At 37.7% G+C, this 18,080-nt stretch overlaps 1 protein-coding gene across 1 annotated transcript; it reads left to right on the top strand.

The window, feature by feature from the left end:
* Positions 1 to 2,824: 2,824 nt before the first annotated feature.
* On the top strand, positions 2,825 to 16,773 carry LOC127942085 (serine/threonine-protein kinase TAO1-B; the record flags this gene model as incomplete). The annotated part of the gene is given in 19 exon segments (XM_052537638.1): positions 2,825 to 3,072; positions 3,189 to 3,260; positions 3,768 to 3,869; positions 3,985 to 4,030; positions 4,350 to 4,446; positions 7,416 to 7,529; positions 7,608 to 7,699; positions 7,789 to 7,882; positions 7,989 to 8,070; positions 8,197 to 8,364; positions 9,895 to 10,095; positions 10,234 to 10,371; positions 11,161 to 11,397; positions 11,734 to 11,862; positions 13,570 to 13,773; positions 13,900 to 14,139; positions 14,219 to 14,431; positions 14,685 to 14,867; positions 16,163 to 16,773. Coding segments are annotated over 19 exon segments (3,060 nt in total). The 3' UTR covers positions 16,679 to 16,773.
* Positions 16,774 to 18,080: the final 1,307 nt, after the last annotated feature.

Below are 18,080 nucleotides of genomic sequence, written 5' to 3'. Positions count from 1 at the left end.
GAAACAAAATGAGCTCCTACAGGAAAAGTACGTGATCCAAGCTTCCCAAAACATGATAAATCTTTATTTTAAGCCTCAAGCTGATGCATTAGGGAAATTGCTTGTCTGTCAGACGCTTTTACAGATGTGTGTGCGTCCTTGGTGCCAAAAACTTTTAGTAAATGGTCATATGCTCATATCTGTAAATGTCACAAGTTCACACAAGCCTTTCCCTTATTGCATAAAGGCCCTCCCTGACAGTCTGCGTTAAGTTGAAATATTTACTGAAAGAGCGCAGGCGCGCATGTTAAACAGATGGAACACAGAGAGGGAGAAAACATTAATCGCAAAAACATTCATTGAGCTGAAATATGTTGTTTAACATTTTGTATTCAAGTTTAAAAGTCAACATGCCGTACGAGTAAATTATGAAAGTAGGAACTGTGAAGGGACAGCAGCGTGTTATTGTCTGAATATAAATATCATACGCTTTTACAGGACAAAGAAATGACAGTAAGAGGAGAAGGACAGTTTGACTGTAAATAAAGGTAATTGATTGATTGATTGATTGATCAAAGCGCACGTAAGGCGTTTTCCTGCAGAGCATTACTGTGATTTTTATTTAACTTTATTATCTTTGTATTAATTTTTGATCTAGAGATTTAAACTATATTCACTATACAGCCTTCAGATAAGGCTTCAGATAAAAATCTCAGCATGTCATCATGTTGAGCATTTGGTAGTGTCTCTCCACAGCCTGTCTTGTGACTCTAGCTTTCCTTCTTCATCCTAAATCTAAGAGATGCGCTTTGAAGGGCTAAACCTGTTGTTTATTCACTGCAGCTTTTACTAATGTGGTCACCACAGGAGTAATAAAGGACTGTGGAAAGGCAAGTGGTTGTTATTGGTGGCACAATGAACATTCTGAAGTATATTTATTTTGCAGCAACATATTAGGTGTCAGCAAATGGGTGTTATGCCCAATCTGTACTTATTACACATTTCCACCCATAAAATAGGTTGTGCACTAGACAAATTTTGCTGGTCTCTGCCAGGAACAATATAACATCACAGGCTTCTAAAGGTGGTATAATGTCAACACCAAGTTAAGTTTTTAATGTAACAACAACTGACACAATGCAAAACTTGATTTTTCTTATCATAATCAAGGCTGCTTGACTAGAAATATGGAAATGGAAATCATGCAACTAAGTACCCAGTAGCTCCAGCCACTTTATTGCTAAATTTAAGTACTGCATATTATTTATCATTAATGTCTGACTGTTGCATCACAAGCAGCTTTTTCATGGCATAAAGACTTATAACATCCCTAGTCATACAGATAAACATGCCATAAGTGTTAAGTAGGAGCATAATCAGTTGTGTCATCGCTTTGGCTCTCAAGTCAGTGGAAATTCCATTTGAATGGAAAAGGGGTAACCTACCCACAATCGTTCTTTCATTCATCCAGCTAATCAGCTCTAATGGATTGTGAATACGCCCAGAGTTTGACTATTATTCAACCCATTGCTTCATTTCCCTCCCAACCTGAATGAGCCTGACAAGATTAGAATGCAGCAGATCAAGTCAGTGTGAAAGCTTGGAGCTCACCAGCTGTCATACATTACTTTATTTACAGCCTGTAAACAAAGGTTAGGTAATTGTGTAGAATCAGTATCTGAAAGTAAAAGAGTTTCAATGGCGTCTTAGTCTGTTCCTTTTCAGGAACCACAGACACCCATCTAGCTCAGTTTACATTGGCAACTCTGTGCTCCACCTACAAGTTTGTAAAAGTAAAGAACTGGGCAGGTAATGGAAAGGTTGTAAGTTCAAAACATCAAATACTACACATATGATAATTTTGTAAATAATACAGTATTTTATAAATAATTCAGTTACAGTAACAATCTGTTTGAAACTCTAACAAAGTAGATGGCGGTATCCACCTTATTTTATAACTTCTGATTCGTTAGCTTTTATAACAAACAATAGGGCAGGTGCAAGGTGAAGGTAGAGCAGGTGCAGAGCAGGTAGGTGATACTGCGCATTTGTCAAGCTCATCAATCTCCACTCATCCACGATTGAGTTTATTTTGAAAGCTGTGTGGATAGAGTCTATGTGCGAGATGAGACAAAACACAGAAACTGTATTATACTGGTGCCTACAGAGGTCAGGGCATTAAAACATTCAATTTAATTATTATTAGGAAATGTTAATTTTACTGTATGTAATGTGTATGTGTTTATTTATAATCCAACACCCACGATCCAAGCCGGATGTTCTAATCGATTTCATTTAATTTAAATTATTTAGAATGTTGTTGATGTTTTTGTATGCTTTTTTTTAAAACGTCTAGCCTATAAGTTGTTTGGTGTTTTCTGCATAATAAAATCTTTACTGTTTAAATTGTGTCCATTGAACTGTTTTGAATGTTATTTGTATTGTGATCGGAACAACTTTAGCAGAGTTGTGTTATGTTATGTTAATATTATCTTATTACCTAATCTGAAAAAAAAATATATATATATTATTTGAATTAACTGCGTGGAAATTGAAAGCATGCATTGCACTGCATAGTGCGATTAACATCCTGATATCTGTCAGAAACCAGCGATGGTCGATGGCATTGCCTTTCGGCTCAACCCTTTTTTTTAATAGCTAAATATATTTAGATACGGATGACACTGGAAGCCTTGCATATTCAAGTTACAAAGGGTGCTCACGCCCAAAAAAAAAAAAAAAACATGATTTTGCCCAGAATAATAGTGTAGTGAAAATATGATACAGTGACAGCCCTATTATATATGTTGACAATGACATATTTGTTTTGATTGTTCCCCCTCAGGTCTCTATGCGTACACTGCCTCCCTCTGGCAGATGAGTAACCAGCGTGGCCGTACGTGTCGCAGTCGCACGGCCAGATAGTCCCCTGCGAGCACGGTGCATCCTCCGGCTCGCAGCATGCCCTCCACCAGCCGGGCAGGGAGCCAGAAGGACACAGAGATCGCAGAGCTATTCTTCAGAGAGGACCCCGAGAAGCTCTTCACAGACCTCCGTGAGATCGGTCATGGCAGCTTCGGGGCAGTGTATTTTGTATGTATCAAATGCTGCAGTGTGTAGAATAAGATACATAATTTTGATACATGCTACTGAAAATAATGAAAAGTTCGGGAAATTAAATTACGAAATCTGATGTGAATCTTGCTCAGGCACGGGATGTGCGGACCGCAGAGGTGGTGGCCATCAAGAAGATGTCCTACAGTGGGAAACAGTCTAATGAGGTCAGTTTTCCTACATTCCACAGTCATTGCATACAGTCACGCAACAGTTTGGTTGTGGATTCATCTTTTCCTTCTGAAGTGCACAGTGAATTGCATTATATTACTCTTGTCCCATGGACTTGACTTTGTTTCACATTCACAAACAACTAGCTTGGCTCTTAAATAGTGACCTGGCACAGTAAAATTAAGCAAATTAAAGTCAGTTGCTGAAGTCACATTAAGTCTTGTGTAACACCACAGATTGAAGCGAAGCACCACGGCCATTCATACTTTTGCTGGTGGCAGCGTTTCCTTTGTAATTTCAGATTAGCAGTAATCGGATTACACGTAATCTCTACAAAGAATCCTTCAGAAGCTTTTAGGACTGACTTTCCTTTTCAGGAGCTGTACTAGTAAGTCAGTATGTCCAGTCTGCTCACGTCAGTAGTGGATGCAGTGATCTGGTGGAAAATTGGAATTCATTGTAGTTTTTTCTGGCTGATCAAATGCTAGCTTGTCTTTACTTAGAAATGGCAGGATATCATAAAGGAAGTCAAGTTCCTCCAGAGAATACAACACCCAAACAGCATAGAGTATAAAGGATGCTACCTGCGGGAACACACAGCATGGGTAAGATCTCTTCCTTACATTTCTAAATTTTTCATTCTCACTCTCACTCTTTGTCATAACATGTTAATGAAAATATATACACAATAACCATTTTATCTTCTCCCCCCTTCTTCAGCTTGTCATGGAGTACTGTTTGGGCTCCGCCTCTGACCTCCTTGAAGGTAAGATACAAAACATTTAGTTTAATTTGGAAGCATTATGACTATTACATACAAAAAATGTGGTTGCTTATTTATTTTCCAACTTAAGTCATAAACAAAGCATAGCTTTAATATTTAGGTGCATTATTTTTAAACCGTAAAACATGGTGCTAGCAACACCAAGTAATAGGTTTGATTCACAGGGAATGCATGAGCTGAAAAAATGAGTTCCTTGAATGCAGTGTGTGCCACTTTGCATGAAAGTTACTGTCAATTGCATTAATGTAACTGCAAATAATTGTCAGTTTAAAGAACATTCACCTTTACCATGTTTACTTAGTTCACAAGAGGCCCCTTCAGGAAGTTGAGATTGCAGCCATTACCCATGGTGCTTTGCAGGGCCTTGCATACCTTCATTCCCATAACATGATTCACAGGTTTGTGGGTTTTTCTTTTTGATCATCTTACAAAGTGAGTACTTGATCATTAACCTGTTAGCCAGCACCCCCATTATGGGACTCACAGCTGAAAGTGATCTACCTTATAATTGTAACCTACGACAGTGTGTTACAAACATAATTTTGGTGTCTTTGGAAAGAAGACCCTTTGGGCTTTTTATCAACCAGATTTGATAATGCTCAAAAATATTAAAAGTTATAAACCCTGAAAAACTTGATTTTTTTAAAAAATTTTTTACCACACTTAAATATTTTTTATTTGATATAAAAATACATGAAATGAGTCCTGGAGCAATCTAGAAAAGTAATGGGTTGAAAGCCACATGTCTCATGACATGAGTTTCTATTTCAAATCTGAATAAGATATCATGAAAAATGAGACTCCTGCAAATATTTCTATGAGACTATGTCTACACCCCCACCCCCAAATATAAGAAAATATATTTCCCAATAGTACTGAAGGCTTCTACAAACTATTTAGTCAGTAAACATACAACTGCAATTTTTTTTCAATTATTAAACACTAGACATAAACTTAGACATCATATAAGTGATTTATTTGAGCACTAGAAAAATACAACAAGAATAATTTGAGTGAGTAAGAAAAATTATAATAATAATAAAAAAAAAAAAAAGAACTTTGTTTGCCAATTACAGAAAATCCTGAGATTGCTAGAAATTCAGCATTTACAATGAATTACGATACAAATAATTGCTGATGTGCTGATGGCCACTTATACAAATATGGTAATAACACAAATGTGCCATAGAGTAAATAATCCACTCTCTCTATTCATATAGACGCATTCACTTTGATAGCCGTGATCATACAGTAATAGCGGGCTGATTTGCACTCAAACAGATGGTAATCATGCAGATACATTCACATTCAACAAAAAACTCTCACATATATATGAAAACTGTTGATAAACAAAGAAAAAGGCGATTACTATAAGTTCCACCTCCATCAGCTGACAGGTGCGTCAGAGCGCGTCAAGAGCCCTGACGAGGGAGTGCCAAAATTCAAATATGCTATCTTTCGTCTATCTTTCATTCATTCTTTTTTTCTGGTGGATCGTCTCATTCTGTTTGTGACACTGTATGCTGCAAAACCATTCTGTTTTTTTACTACCAAGACACAGTTTTCGACCGTGAGTTATTCCATAACGGACGCAAACAGTTCTGTTGCTGAAGAAATTAAATGTAAACAAAGGAATTATGATCCATATTACAACATTATTGCTTCGTTGGACTAAACGTGCTTCATGTATAGCATTGTCATCCTTCATGTTTTAATGTGTACTGCTTACACAAATGTAGCAAATACAGTCTTTATAAGCTTTCCTTTGAAAAACAGCAATCTGTCGTTGATGCTTGAGGCTTAGATCTTCATAGTTTGTCAAGATTAAATTTGTCCCGTTTCATTTAATCTTTTCATAAACACTGACACGTGCAAGTTGAGGGGCATTCAGGACGAGGGCTTCGGGGTGCTGGCTAAGAGGTTAAGTAGTGTTAGGAATAGAGAACCAGTTCCACTGGAACCAAATGAATTTCATGACACTGGTCCTGTTAACTATTTTTGAATGTTTGCATTCTTGTAGCAGAACTCTTTGAATACTCTGACAAGGTTTCCTGCACCTTTATTCAGTTGTGGCACAGTGTAGTGCCAAAGGAAGTAGTTTTAGCTTTAGTTGTAAGGTTGCAGTGAATCAAATGCAGGGGACAGCAAACATACAGGTAGGGTTGCCAATTTCAGTAAAGGAAAATAAGTGACAATTGTGATTTTTGTATAGGAAAATATGGGACCGAATAAGGGAAACTAAAATATTTGTTTTTTACCACATAGTGCATGTCATTTCCGTGTCTGCAATTAAGTATATGTATAAAAGTTTCCCAAATATAATCACTTTTTGCTTAACCTACTTATGAGCAATTATTCTAAAAATAATTTTAATGTCATAAATAAAAAAAAGAAATAGAAAAATGGCACACACAAACCTTCGCCTAAGTAATCTGTACCATTATAGAATTGTGACTGCAGAAGTGCTTTAGTAATTTAGGTGTATAAACTGTGAACTTACATAGTCTACATACATGGCTATATGGCATAAAATTTTAAAGCATAACTGAAGATCTAAAAAATGGCAAGTAAATAGAGCATATGTTTTTTAAACAATCGCTAAATTTTGAACTAAAATGTTATTGCAACCATATAGCCTATGAATGAATGAAAATGCTTATTTTTTTAATTAAAGAGAGCTTAGAGACTCAGAGTATAGGATTCTTTTGGTTCTTAAATGTGTGCTTTAATATTGGGGTCCAATTTTAAGAATACACCAAGTTGAAATAAAAAAAATGTTCCTTTTTTTTTCTTCTCTTGTTAACAACATCATGACATGAGTTTCTATTTCAATAGTGAAAGACATCTTCTCTCAGGTTAATGGATGTTTTTCTAAATACAACTCTGATCTCCTCATGAAGATCTAGAAAAAGTTAGTTCGCTCAGAGAAGCTGTCAATCTGAGCTCTCAATCATGACTACACATTCCCGTTTTTATAACATCACATAACTAACTAAAGCCAAACGTATTTTTTTAATTATTTATTATTTAGTTTGTCTTGCGTCCCATTCGATTACATGGAGAGGTCTGGGTTTATGACCTATACTGGGACCACTGGGCTTCACTTGCTCATGATCAATTATCACCCAATTTGCATTCACAAAAGCTTGAATGCTTTTTTGATGCCTTAAATACGGGGCGATCCCATGTTATACAGAACAGTTGGCAATCCTACATACAGGTCACCAATTCATTTTAATTGATTCAAAAAGATTTCTAATTGCAAAGTCACATAGATATTAAAACAATTCTTCAGGTGGCACTGCCTGTGGAATTTGAGGGAAACTACCCCTAATTTTGACTGTTATGCATGTCATTCTTCACTTAGGGATATCAAAGCTGGGAACATCCTGCTGACCGAGCCAGGACAAGTCAAACTGGCAGATTTTGGTTCTGCCTCCATTGCTTCTCCAGCCAACTCTTTTGTGGGGACACCATATTGGTGAGCACACTGGTTATCTCTGAGTAAAAATGATTCCATTCACACAGCCTGGTTACTGACATGGCCACCTCCTCTCAGGATGGCCCCTGAAGTGATTTTAGCCATGGATGAGGGACAGTATGATGGAAAGATTGACATCTGGTCTCTTGGGATCACCTGCATAGAACTAGGTGACGAAGAAGTGCTGCTCATTGTAAGAATTGTGTGTCTTTGATGTTGTGAAAGTCTGTCTTACATATTTTCCTCCCTTTTGCTGTAGCGGAAAGGAAACCTCCTCTGTTTAACATGAATGCGATGAGTGCCTTATATCACATAGCACAGAATGAGAGCCCTGCACTGCAATCGAGTGAATGGTGAGTCCACTAATATATACATAAAAATAGCTGTTTGAATTAGGGCTTTCTGCATTAATGTGGAGTCATAAGTTGATTTACATGCTGCATCATTTTCTTTCCTCAGGACGGATTATTTTAGAAATTTTGTTGACTCCTGCCTTCAGAAAATCCCTCAAGACAGACCACACTCTGAGGATCTGTTGCAGGTGTTTTATTTTGCTATAAATTATCAACATTTAAATTAAATAAACTTTTTGTTTCTTAATCATATTAATATTACACTTGAATATTTACAATTCTCTTATTTTCTGTACTCTTTACTAAAACCATAGCATGCCTTTGTCCTGCGAGGGAGGCCAGAATCTGTTCTGATAGACTTAATTTTGCGGACAAAAGATGCGGTCCGAGAGCTGGACAACCTGCAGTACCGCAAGATGAAGAAGATCCTCTTTCAGGAGGCACACAATGGGCCGACCACTGAGACCCAGGAGGGAGATGAGGTCAGATCTCGAACCTTGCCTAGTTACGTGTTTTAATATTGACTGGCTCATATGTATGTATGTACGTATGCATGTATGTAACGTATTTTCTGGACTATAAGTCACACTTTTTTTCATAGTTTGGCTGGTCCTGCGACTTATAGTCAGGTGCGACTTATTTATCAAAATTAATTTGACATGAACCAAGAGAAATGAATCAAGAGAAAACATTACCGTCTCCAGCCGCAAGAGGGCACTCTATGCTGCTCCAAAGTGCTCCTGTAGCCTACCACTGAGCAGCATAGAGCGCCCTCTCGCGTCTGAAGATGGTAATATTTTATCTTGGTGGTTGGTTCTAAATAAATGCGACTTAGTCCAGTGCAACTTTTTTCCTCGTCATAACATATTTTTGGACTGATACGACTTATACTTAGGTGCGACTTATAGTCCGAAAAATACGGTATGTATGTATTTGGGGTCTGAAATCTGAGTCTAAATCAATATTAAAAATTTTCACATTCTGGACACTCTATTTACTTATTTATTTATTTAAAATAGGGTTGTTTGTATCACCATGACGGTTGGTACCTGATACAAGTGCGCCAAAATAACGTTTTCCTAATATAAGGCCTTAAAATGTTTTACATTTGGATTCAATGGGTCTTAAATATTTTTTGTCACATCACCGCTAAATTTCTCAAGTCTTGACGGACCTAATGATGGTTTACAATAAAAACCTAAAGTTGTATATACAACTTCATATAGCTAATCAATTTCACAAGGACGAGTGCCTTTTCTTCCTCCAAAAATTACCATATACAAATGTGATATTGATTTTATTTATTTAATTTTTTTTTACAACAGTTTAATAAACTAGAAGTTTTATTGAGAGACTTACGTTTTAGACACCATTGCCTGTTTTCGCCAACAAAACCATTGTTAAAAAAAAAAAAAAGGCAACAAATTATTTATGCATTTGTAACTGCAATTTAAATGCATTCATGTTCTGCATTGAACTGTGTTTGGATTGCTGGATTGCAAAGATACATTTACATTTCATTTGCATAGTAACAGCCCAAATGTCTTATTATTCTAATTCACTGATTAAATGTAAGAATTTGACTCAAAAGATAATGCGTACTTATATATAAAAAGCTTTATAAAGGTAAAATGGCCATAAAAGTTAAAAATAGGCTTTTGTAAAAGTAAATAAAAGTATGCAGATTTAAGTATGTAAAAGCTGATAGAACACTTAAAATATTGCTTCAGAATAAATAGTTTACTCCACCAAAAATCTCAGTGATGCAATTATTTTGAAGGGATATTTAGTATGAAATATTGTCTGCTGACATTAAAAGTTCATTGTATATCATAGTAATAAATATAATTGATTACAGCAATTATATTTTGTTTTCTTTTTAATTTAAACACATTAAATATTAAGTATATGTATGATTCTGTATACTCAGAATTTCTGGTATCAGTTCTGAAAAAGTGGTATGGAGCCAGCCCTAGTATCTGAACTGCTGTTTTTTGTGTATGTGTATTTAGGAGCCAGAGCATGGTCCTGGTCACACGGGCACAGTGAGCAGTGTGGGCAGTAATCAGTCCATTCCCAGCATGTCAATCAGTGCAAGCTCTCAGAGCAGCTCAGTGAACAGCATTCCCGATGCTGCTGATGACAAGAGTGACCATGACCTGGAGAAAGACCACACTTTTATGTCAAATAATTCGGTCATACACCTGAAGCCTGTACGTTCACACATCTTGATAAAATATCTCAGAAATGTCATCCTGCATAACCAAAATCTGAGATTCTTTATACCAAGTAACTGTGAACTTTGAACTTCATGATGCCTAATATATGTTTCCTGCTTTTTTGTCCAACAGGAAGAAGAGGAAGTTTACCCCAACGATCCTGAAACGCGTCCTCATCCCTCAGAAGCCCAGGCGGCACCCGCACAGCCCCCGCAACGCAAACACCATCGCAACCGCGAGCACTTTGCCACCATTCGCACAGCTTATCTGGTGAGTAGGGATGTGCCTGAATCGGAATCTGGTATTTGGAAAGTTAATGACATATACTACGATACTATTAATACGTGATGTATGATACAAATATATTTCAGTTTTTTCTTTCACAATTATGCCGCTGGATTATTGTCCTGTATATAAACTGCGGGCATCAGGGAGCCGTTATTAATATATGAAGGTCATTAAAATAACTTATAAATGCACGTTGGCTTTTTACTTTCACTTTTGAGATTCATGTTTACACTTCACTACACTACAGAGAGGCACTACTTACCACGCATTTCACAAGATTAGTTTTTGTCAGTGGAGCTCAGGATGTGCAAATAATTTGCCATCATCCTATCAATCATCTGTCCTTACTTCTCTCTGTTTATGTGGTAAGGGAAATTTTATGTACTGTATGTAAAAGGCAACTGCTAGCAAGCGGCTAACTTTAGTGGCTCCATACTCCGTACGACGCATTATTTGTTTTCCATGCCTTTCTGAATACGGATTTGCTATTCAGGCACATCCCTAATGGTGAGCCAGTCATAGTGGATCTGTAGTGAAATGCTTCACAACCCTAAAGACGCATTAAAACTACATTACTCATTAATAATCGATGAACCTTGGCATTGGTTGCTTTCAGTGTAGACACAGTGTAATCTGAATGGCTTCACAATAATTTTTTGCTCACTCTCAGCCTCAGGCTCTTGTAATGTTCAAAATGTACAAGACGTCTCTTGATTATTTTTATTTCCTCTTCTTCACTTTTGATCCATTTTCTTGTGTTTCTCCTTTCAGGTGACACGCCAGATGCAGGAACATGAGCAGGACTCCGAGCTGAGGGAGCAGATGTCCGGTTACAAACGCATGAGACGGCAGCACCAGAAGCACCTTATGGCCCTGGAGAACAAACTGAAAGCGGAGATGGACGAACACAGGCTGAGACTGGACAAAGAACTGGAGGCCCAGAGGAACAGCTTTGCCGCTGAGATGGAGAAACTTGTGAAGAAAAACCAAGCATCCATAGAGAAAGATGTAAGTGTGAGAAAGATGTAACATGATCTGTTAGATAACAAGCACAATAATTTCTTGGGCGGCACAAAGATGCGGAAAGTAATGTGGAAGTTCACCTGAAAAATGCTTATGAACTGGGAATTCCCCTCTTCCTCTTATGCCATGGCCCTCAATTACAGTGAAGACAAATCTTTATATCATAAATTTATGTGCTTTCTACTTTGTGGCAACAAAAAGGGAAGATTCTATTTCTACTTTATCATTACAAAGGCAGTTTGCAACAAAAATATTTTATTTGATCTATTTTATTTTATTTTATTTTATTTTATTAATTTGTATGAATGTTTAATCTTGAAGGCCAAGTCATTTGCCAATGATGAGAAGAAATTCCAACAGCACATTCAAGCACAGCAAAAGAAAGAGCTTAGTAGCTTCCTGGAGTCACAGAAACGAGAGTACAAGCTAAGGAAGGAACAACTCAAAGAGGTAAACACACATGCTCAAGCATGGCTTGATACCCATGTATGAATTTGCCAGTGGTGTTTTTCATCTTGGCATAATCCTACCTAGACTGACCTCTGAGATCTGTGAGATTTATTTTTGCTTTGAACAGTGTAATGAAATGAAGGCAAATGGAAAAAGCCGGAAATGGTAATAGACAACACCGCTATAATGTCATATATTTCTATTTATTCAGCCATTTGACAGTTACACAATTATACAAATGGACAATATACAATCCAGAGGATGAGAAAAAACTGTTACAAAGTTGATTCAACATGTTTAAAGCAAGAAGTAAAATACAGACACATTCATAGTTTTTTTTCCTTAATGAATTAAAAAGAATGTTTATTGATTTAAAGCCTCCCTGCAATCACAAATTTGTAAGCAAGGCTTTGATAATCAAAATAAAAATTTTCCCCATTAAAATAATTGACTGTATAATTGGCCTGTATATTCTTAGTTTTACAGGATTAGTTTCTAGTTGACAAAACCAAACCAACCCAGTCTGGCTTTGTTGGTACCCTGACGCTGATCATCAACTTTCTTTCTCAACCCCCACTTTGATCCTGAGTTTATAGAGCATGTTCACATTAAAGTGTGGAATCTGTAATGAACAGCCAGTTACACACCTTGAAACTGTGATTCAATTTTCACCAATGTTTTAATTCTTGATATTTTTTAAACACATTTACACGGCAAGATAAAAAGAGCAGTCCATAAGAGGACAATTTAAAGAAAACATCTTGCAATATCAGTGGAAGTCAAAGTTGTGTGAGTCGTTTATATAATTAAAACTGTATAAATGTATATAGGTATACAGAGACTAAAAAAATCTAAGCTTAAATGAAGTTATGTTTAAAGTTTTATCTATTGTTTATAATTGCTTATTTATATTATGTATGTATTTGTTTATTAATTAGGCTAAAATGGCTAATGTATTGGATTAAGGGTATAATAATCATATGAATTATATAAAACAATGATAATAAATATCACTAAAAGACAGACGATTTTATCTTTAATAATGTTTTACTATGTAGTGCCCTTTAATTTGGAGCTAGAGTAACTGGGGGAGTGACATTGTGTCACCGATGTGTCTCTTTGCTCAAAGCTGATTGGAAAAATTTCGATTTGAGATCTTTAAACCAGAGCCATGGAGCACAAGTTACTATGGTGATGAACACTGCTGAAAGCCAAACCCCAAACCACTTTCATGGTGCCTAACAACCCAAAGTTAGCGCAAACTTAACTGAAACTTACCTGGCTAGCCAGCCAAAACAGCTTCATTGTATAGGCCCCAGATATAAAAGGCCTCATCTCACAAGTTGACACAATTGGTTACATGTTTGTGACGGTAGGAAACGGGCAGTTTAAAAACACTTTTTTGAGACCGTCTTTATTACACTGCAGTTCTAAGAAGAAAATCCTCATCGATGGTGTTGATTTGATTTTAGATTTGCACATGGTTTGACTTTAAGCAGGATAAAAACAACAGTGAAACTATTTCATAAACCAGATTTATGATCTGATCACAGTGGATCTTTAAAAATTGTATTATATATAACAAATATATACAAATATGTAGTTAAATCTTGCCTTTTTGTTACTAAAACAACAAAAAAAAAAAAAGCAAAAAAAATGTCTGTATTTCACCTTACACTCCATTGATGTTTCCCACGCTGCGTGTAGGAGCTAAATGAGAACCAGTCCACCCCTAAGAAAGAGAAGCAAGAGCGGCTTTCGAAGCAGAAGGAGAACTTTCAGCACTACCAGGCAGAGGAGGAAGCCAACCTGCTCCGCCGACAGCGGCAGTACCTGGAGCTAGAATGTCGGCGCTTTAAACGGCGAATCCTCATTGCAAAACACAATGTAGAACAGGACCTTGTACGGGAGGTAACGTCACGTCACATAACTAATGACTGTTTTGATGCTTCATTAGTTTTTTTTTTTTTCTTAAATGTTCCCATATTTTTACTTTTAAAGAAAACATTTATAATGACATCGTTTTTCTTGATCCAGGAACTAAATAAGCGCCAGACACAGAAAGATCTGGAACATGCCATGCTGCTCCGCCATCATGAATCCATGCAGGAGCTGGAAGTTAGGCAGCTGGGCACCATTCAGAAGATGCGTACAGAGCTGATTCGCTTGCAGCATCAGACTGAACTCACCAACCAGCTAGAGTACAACAAACGCAGAGAGCGAGAGCTCCGCCGCAAACATGTCATGGAGGTCCGGCAACAGCCCAAAAGCCTTAAGGTGTGTAGCCTATGCTTGTTTGTTTTTGTAACCTACAGTATGTACTAGTAGTGTAGAATCAGTATTTTCTCTTCTCTAGTCTAAAGAGCTTCAGATCAAGAAACAGTTCCAGGACACGTGTAAAATCCAGACACGGCAGTATAAGGCCTTGCGCAACCACCTCCTGGAGACCACACCCAAGTCTGACCACAAGGCTGTGCTGAAGAGGCTGAAGGAGGAGCAGACCCGGAAATTAGCCATCCTTGCTGAACAGTATGACCATTCCATCAATGACATGCTCTCCACACAAGCTGTGAGTGACCTGCCATGTTAGGTGTATGCATATGTATATTTCTTCCTGTAAAGCCATCGAAGAGTTTGAACCAGTCACAAAGTTCTGAAGGAGTTGATGCAATTACTTAACAGTATTCAGTTATTCAGGGATGTAATGCAGGAGGCAACATTTTTTTCCTCCTAATTAAAATGTGGATAATGTGCCATTCATCTTCTCTTGTCATTAACAAACTAATTCTAAATGTAACTATGCCTCCCATCTTGCTCCTTAGCTGCGATTGGATGAGGCACAGGAGGCTGAATGTCAGGTGTTAAAGATGCAGCTGCAGCAGGAGTTGGAGTTGCTGAATGCTTATCAGAGCAAAATCAAAAAGCAGACGGATGCACAGCATGATCGTGAGAGGAAAGAGCTGGAGCAGAGGGTTTCGCTGAGGAGGGCTCTTCTTGAGCAGAAGGTATGTTAACTGATACAAACCCAAGAAGCCAACTACTTGAAACCACAAGAGGTGGCATGTTGTTTTAAAAAGTTTGAGTTTTTGACATTCTAGAATAAGAAATAAAGGTATATCTCACACAAATATGAAAGTTCTGTCATTTGTTCCATGTAACTCATTTTCAAACTTATTATCAGTGGAATATGAACTTTGAAGCATCTCCAAATCATTGAAAGATGTTTAGCCTAATTTCACATCCAAAATTTAAAAAAGACATTCACTTAACGCATGCCCAAGAACAAGTGTTTTGCCATTTATGTTGACCCCCCAATTTTGAATTTGGACACAGTATTTAAAAAATGTGTAGATTCTTAAAAAATGTCTACTTTTGTATCCCCCCCAAAAATGTACATACAAATTCAGAATGGCACAAGGGTGAACAAATGAAGCTCAAGTTTGACAAGTATTTTGTCTAAAGGCTGGAATATACTACACAACTTTTTTAAAACCTGAACACTGCATCATTCAGTTGGCAACTTTCTGAATGGTTAGAGTGAAAAACTGGTCACCATAAGCTAATATGAGTGATGTTCACACAATACCAGACTTTCAAGTAGTTCTGAACACAATCTCATGCATAACCATCTTCCTCGGTGCTAGGAGACAAAAAAATAAATAATATTGTATATACAATATACGCAATTTTCTGTGAAATCGGTCACCTCTGAGTGCCCAATATCTGCAGGCTAGTGTTATGGAAAAAGTCTCTGTTTTCCTTGCAAAAATCATTCAAGTCACAGAGTTGTAGATGTCAAAGATAAAACTATTGCAGCAGTCAACAAAGCGAGATGCCTGCAGAACCCAGTCACTGCTTTCACTTTTATTCAGTTCATAACCAATGACTTCATCTTTAAACTCTTGTTATAATTATTTAACTATCCTCTTGCTTACTTTCTAAGGGTGAAGCACATACTACCAACATGCGTTAAATTATGTCAATGGCCAGTGCAGCGTGTTTATCATGCACCATGAACAGAATAACACCCATCAAACAGTGACAGAAAGGCCTTACGTTTCCTGGCTTTATTCATACATTTCCCAGGATATCCTACAATCACATCTTATGTGACTAATAAAAATATACTATACTATTTCTGACTTTCTTCAGCTAGCGTTGACACACATGCCACAAATCTGTACAAAAATCTGGGGAAAAGTGATGTGGTGTATTACAGCCTTAACTATACCAACAACAGCTTAGAAAATATAATTTCTTCATCAAAATGTTACCTGATTCTGTTTTGGTTTTTGGTCAGATTGAAGAGGAGATGGTTACCCTGCAAAATGAGCGCTCAGAACGAATCCGCAGTCTATTAGAGAAGCAGGCCCGGGAGATTGAAGCGTTCGACTCTGAAAGCATGCGCCTGGGATTCAGCAACATGGTGCTCTCCAACCTGGCCTCATCCGATGGCCACAGCCACAGCTTTCCGGGGGCCCAGAGTAGCTGGGGCTCCCAGCACGGTGCAAGCACCCAGGGGTCACCCTGGGGAGGACACCACAGTGGCAGCCAGCACGGCCACCACCACCACCCAAGCCACAGTGACTCTATCCAGCAGCCTTGGGGTCATGGCCTACCTTCAGGGGGGCCACCCCCCTGGGGGCACTACGGGTCTGGGGCCAGTCAGTGCTCGAGTGGGGGAAGTGGTGGGCTACGGAACAGTCCCCAGGTGGTACGGCGGGCCACCACAGGTGTCCGCAATGAGCAGGGGATGAGCAGAAGTACCAGCATCGCCTCTCAGATTTCCAATGGTTCGCACCTGTCCTACACGTAAGACCACCCACTGCTTTCCCACAACACTCATCTTGACCCAAAGTGCCATAGGGGAGGGGACAAAGGGGCACCAGGGCTTTTTTTTCTTTTTTTTTTTTTTTTTTTACACATTCTCTAATCCTCTAAATACATATTTTATACACATGGTAAGCACAAAATGCAGCAATTGTAGTTCAGGTTCAAAGAATGTAAAACATTTTCGAGAAAATGCAGTGTGCATTAAGGAGTGTGTTAAACTGATTTGAAAATGTTAGTGAGGGTGAGAATGAATATGTGGATGCTGTACATTGCCTCTCACAGGTAAAATTGTAAGTCTTTATGCAGTGGGTTTTATCATGGTCTCATTAGAAGCTGGTACCAGTTGTAAAGAGCGGGAGATCTGTTTATATGTATTTCTGAAATTGTTTTCTTATGAATCAGTGTTTCTGAGAAAATTATATGCATTCTCTCAGAAAAATTGATTCATAAGAAAACAATTTCAGAAATACATATAAATAGATGGTATAAAGGTTGGATAGCAGAATGTGAAAGAATTAAGCTTTACAACACACTTGATTTTGTGTAGCTTAGTCTTTTATAAACAAGCACTAATTTTAATATGTGACTGAACATTATACTTTGTGCCAGAACAAATTTTAACTATGAAAAGATACTGTGAAATTCCAAGATTTTGCTGATTTATTTTGATTATTGAATTATTGTGTTTTTTGTTGTTGTTTTTTTTATGTTGCCATTGACATCCTTCCACAGGTCCAAATAACCAAAAACTGTGTGGAGAGCAGGATGCCATTTTGCTTTTAAAACTTTGAAAACATAGCCTAAAATTCTGATAGTAAGTGTATGAACAGATGTGTTCTATTGCTATAGGCCAAAAGGATATAAGTTATAAGGTAGGTGAGCGCTGTGAAATGACTATATTAATATGGAGGTACTGAAAGGTAGCGTTCTGATGACACTAAAAACAGGTTTTGCAATGTGAATGTACGTGAGTGTTAAAGCATGTTGGCACAGTAAAACTTCACTCGTTAATGACAGTATAGCAAAAGCCGCTGAAGTATATTAATGTTTGTTTTAGTCTTTTGATTTAGTGATGCCAAAGTTAACAATCGCAACTATGCAAAAGGATAATAGCCTGTTACATTAAGGTCTTCTTTCATTGAGCTTAACATCACAGAAAAGCACTTTATCATCCTCTTCTTCTCTTAGTTTCTCACTACAATCACATACAAGCAGATCTCCTGGTCCTCAGGTGTCCCCTCCTTCCCTTTCTCAGGCTGGGTTTGACAAGAGCGTGTTGTGTGGATTTTAGGGGTGGGGAGGTTTGGTTTGGGTAGGCTTGACCACTGAATGTTTTTGCTGGGCGGGTGGGTGCTGCTGCTGTCATCCCTGCAATGCCTTTGTTT

The sequence above is a fragment of the Carassius gibelio genome, chromosome A21 (assembly GCF_023724105.1).
Source record: "Carassius gibelio isolate Cgi1373 ecotype wild population from Czech Republic chromosome A21, carGib1.2-hapl.c, whole genome shotgun sequence".
NCBI classification, from domain to species: Eukaryota; Metazoa; Chordata; class Actinopteri; order Cypriniformes; family Cyprinidae; genus Carassius; species Carassius gibelio.
The sequence above is the reverse complement of the archived record's forward strand: the minus strand, read 5'-3'. Positions and strand labels throughout refer to the sequence as shown.